This window comes from Austrofundulus limnaeus, unplaced genomic scaffold (genome assembly GCF_001266775.1).
Source record: "Austrofundulus limnaeus strain Quisiro unplaced genomic scaffold, Austrofundulus_limnaeus-1.0 Scaffold1336, whole genome shotgun sequence".
NCBI classification, from domain to species: Eukaryota; Metazoa; Chordata; class Actinopteri; order Cyprinodontiformes; family Rivulidae; genus Austrofundulus; species Austrofundulus limnaeus.
Window position 1 is genome coordinate 7,545 of NW_013953738.1, and position 2,153 is coordinate 9,697.

General features: G+C 42.8%; 1 protein-coding gene across 1 annotated transcript in view; it reads left to right on the forward strand.

Annotated features, from left to right (window-relative positions):
- The window catches only part of LOC106535011 (ribosomal RNA processing protein 1 homolog B), a gene marked incomplete at its 5' end in the record, with an annotated part of 7,683 nt that continues 5,530 nt past the window's right edge, over nt 1–2,153 (forward strand). The window contains 1 exon segment of the mRNA XM_014031860.1: nt 1–1,004. Coding sequence (XP_013887314.1) covers nt 1–1,004 — 1,004 coding nt within the window.

Below are 2,153 nucleotides of genomic sequence, written 5' to 3' on the forward strand. Positions count from 1 at the left end.
CAGAACCTGTTCTGCTTCAGAACTCCTCCTCAGAAACCTCTGAAGACMCAGTGGGAACTCAGCTCCTCGAGGCAACAAAGGATCCTGAAGTCACAGGAGGAGGCCAGCCAGAGTCTCAGCCCTCCAGTGGGAAGAATCAATCTAAAAAGAAAAAGAGAAAAAGAAACCTGCATGATTCTACAGCTGGTGTCACAGAGCTGGAGGAGAAGAAGCAGATATCTGCTTCAGCTGAGGTGTCCTCTGAAGCAGAGGCGTCAACACAAGTGAAGAACAAAAAGGACCTGAAAACCAAGGATGACACACAGATCTTATTAGTCAGATGTGAGACAAAGGCTTCACCTGAGGTTTGTGTTAAAAGCCCTAAAAACAAGAGTCAAAAGGCTGATGTGGATCCTGGTTCAGTGAATGGTACGAGTAGATCAGAGGTCACATCAGAAAACTGCACAGGTTCAGCTGAAAACCGTCCAAACCCTGGGCTTGATGTAACACTTTGCAACGCTCTGTCAACCAAGAAGCTCAAAAAGAAGGGACCCAAAGCTGAGAAGGTTGGAGCGAATGCTACAGTGCAACTTACAAAGATGAAAAAGAAGGAGAAGAGAAAACAGGAAGTGAAACCTGCCCCACAGGTGGAGAGGGGTCCGATGCTTGATGACTCACCTGCTGCAGAAGATTGTGCTGCGACACCACTGAAGAAGAAAAAGAAACAGAAAAGTTCTGCATCTGCAGAGGAAGAGAAAACACAAATAACTCAGATGGATGTTCAAACAAGACCACTAACAAAAAAGAAGAAGAAAAAGATGGTGAAGCATAATCCAGATGCCAGCCAGCTGCAGGTGGATGGTGCACACACACAACCTCCATCCCTGGATGATGACTCCGTCGTGTCGACTGGGAAAGCAGCGAAGAAGAAGAAGATCCCCATTGAGTTTGAGTATGAAGCAGATGAAGTGGAGGTGATGATACCAGTCAGCCGGGTTACTAAAGCTAAAACCAAACGAGGCAGTGTGAGTATTTCTTATTCTTTTCCTTTTTTATTGTTCACTTTACAGAAGCAGTGTCCTTGGTTTTACAACAGCTTCTGTTTCTTTCCAGAAATATAGAAATAAAAGATCCTTTTATTAACCAGATTAATTCTTTCTGTGTATAGTTCGATATTAAAGTGGGCCTATTATGCAAAACTCACTTTTTTTAAACTTATTTTTGGGTCTCTGCTGCTTAGAGAAGCAGTCTAGACACCAAAACAATGCACCCAGCTGTTTTTTTTTATCTATAATAACATGTATTTTTAGGTATCTGGAAACATTTTTTTCTCAAAGCACGTTATTCTGACATCACAATAACAGTCACCTAGCAACCTAAACCAGAGTCCTGCTCCTCACGAGGCAACCCRAGGTGAAGCTCCGCCCACTTCTTCACGGGACGATAGTTGTTCTGTTTTTACAGCAGCCATGGACAACAGAGATGCCTGGATTAATTTTATTTTTATCTTGATGACAATGTTCTGACAATATTGCCAAAGAAAGCTGTAGTTTGTGAAAATAATTTCACTTTGGAAACTTCTACCATGTCGGGGGGCGGAGCTAACACAAAACAAATGGGTAGTGGGGATAGGGGAGGGGGGTTTCCATAGCAACTTCTGCATACAGCACGTTCTGGAGAGAGCTGAAGAGCAGGAAGAACTGAAAAGGTGAAATTTCATTATTTGGGATTGTTTTTGTGAATTAAATCAAATGAACATGTTTTGTATAGCCCACAGATGGATCCTAACTTGTGCTAAGACCCCCATAATAGGCCCACTTTAAATCATCTAAGGTTCCTGTTCTTCCACTTAATGAGCTTTCAAATTAAATGACAATTATTTAAAGGGGCAATATCATGTAAAATCAACTTTTTTGAGTTTTATATCATGTTATAATGTTATACTTTCATAAAAACATGTCCAAAGCCTTGCTTTGACTCATTCATCATGTTTGAGAAATCCTGCAGTGTTTTTATGAAGCCATGCTGAGGAGCAAAACGACAGGTGGGGACCAGGAACACCCCTGGGACGTGTCTTTAAGCAGAACTTCCTCATCACGGAGCACACCTCCCCACCCTCCCTCCACCCCACACACCCCGCCCATGACTTCTGCAGGCTCTCGGCAGTAACAACG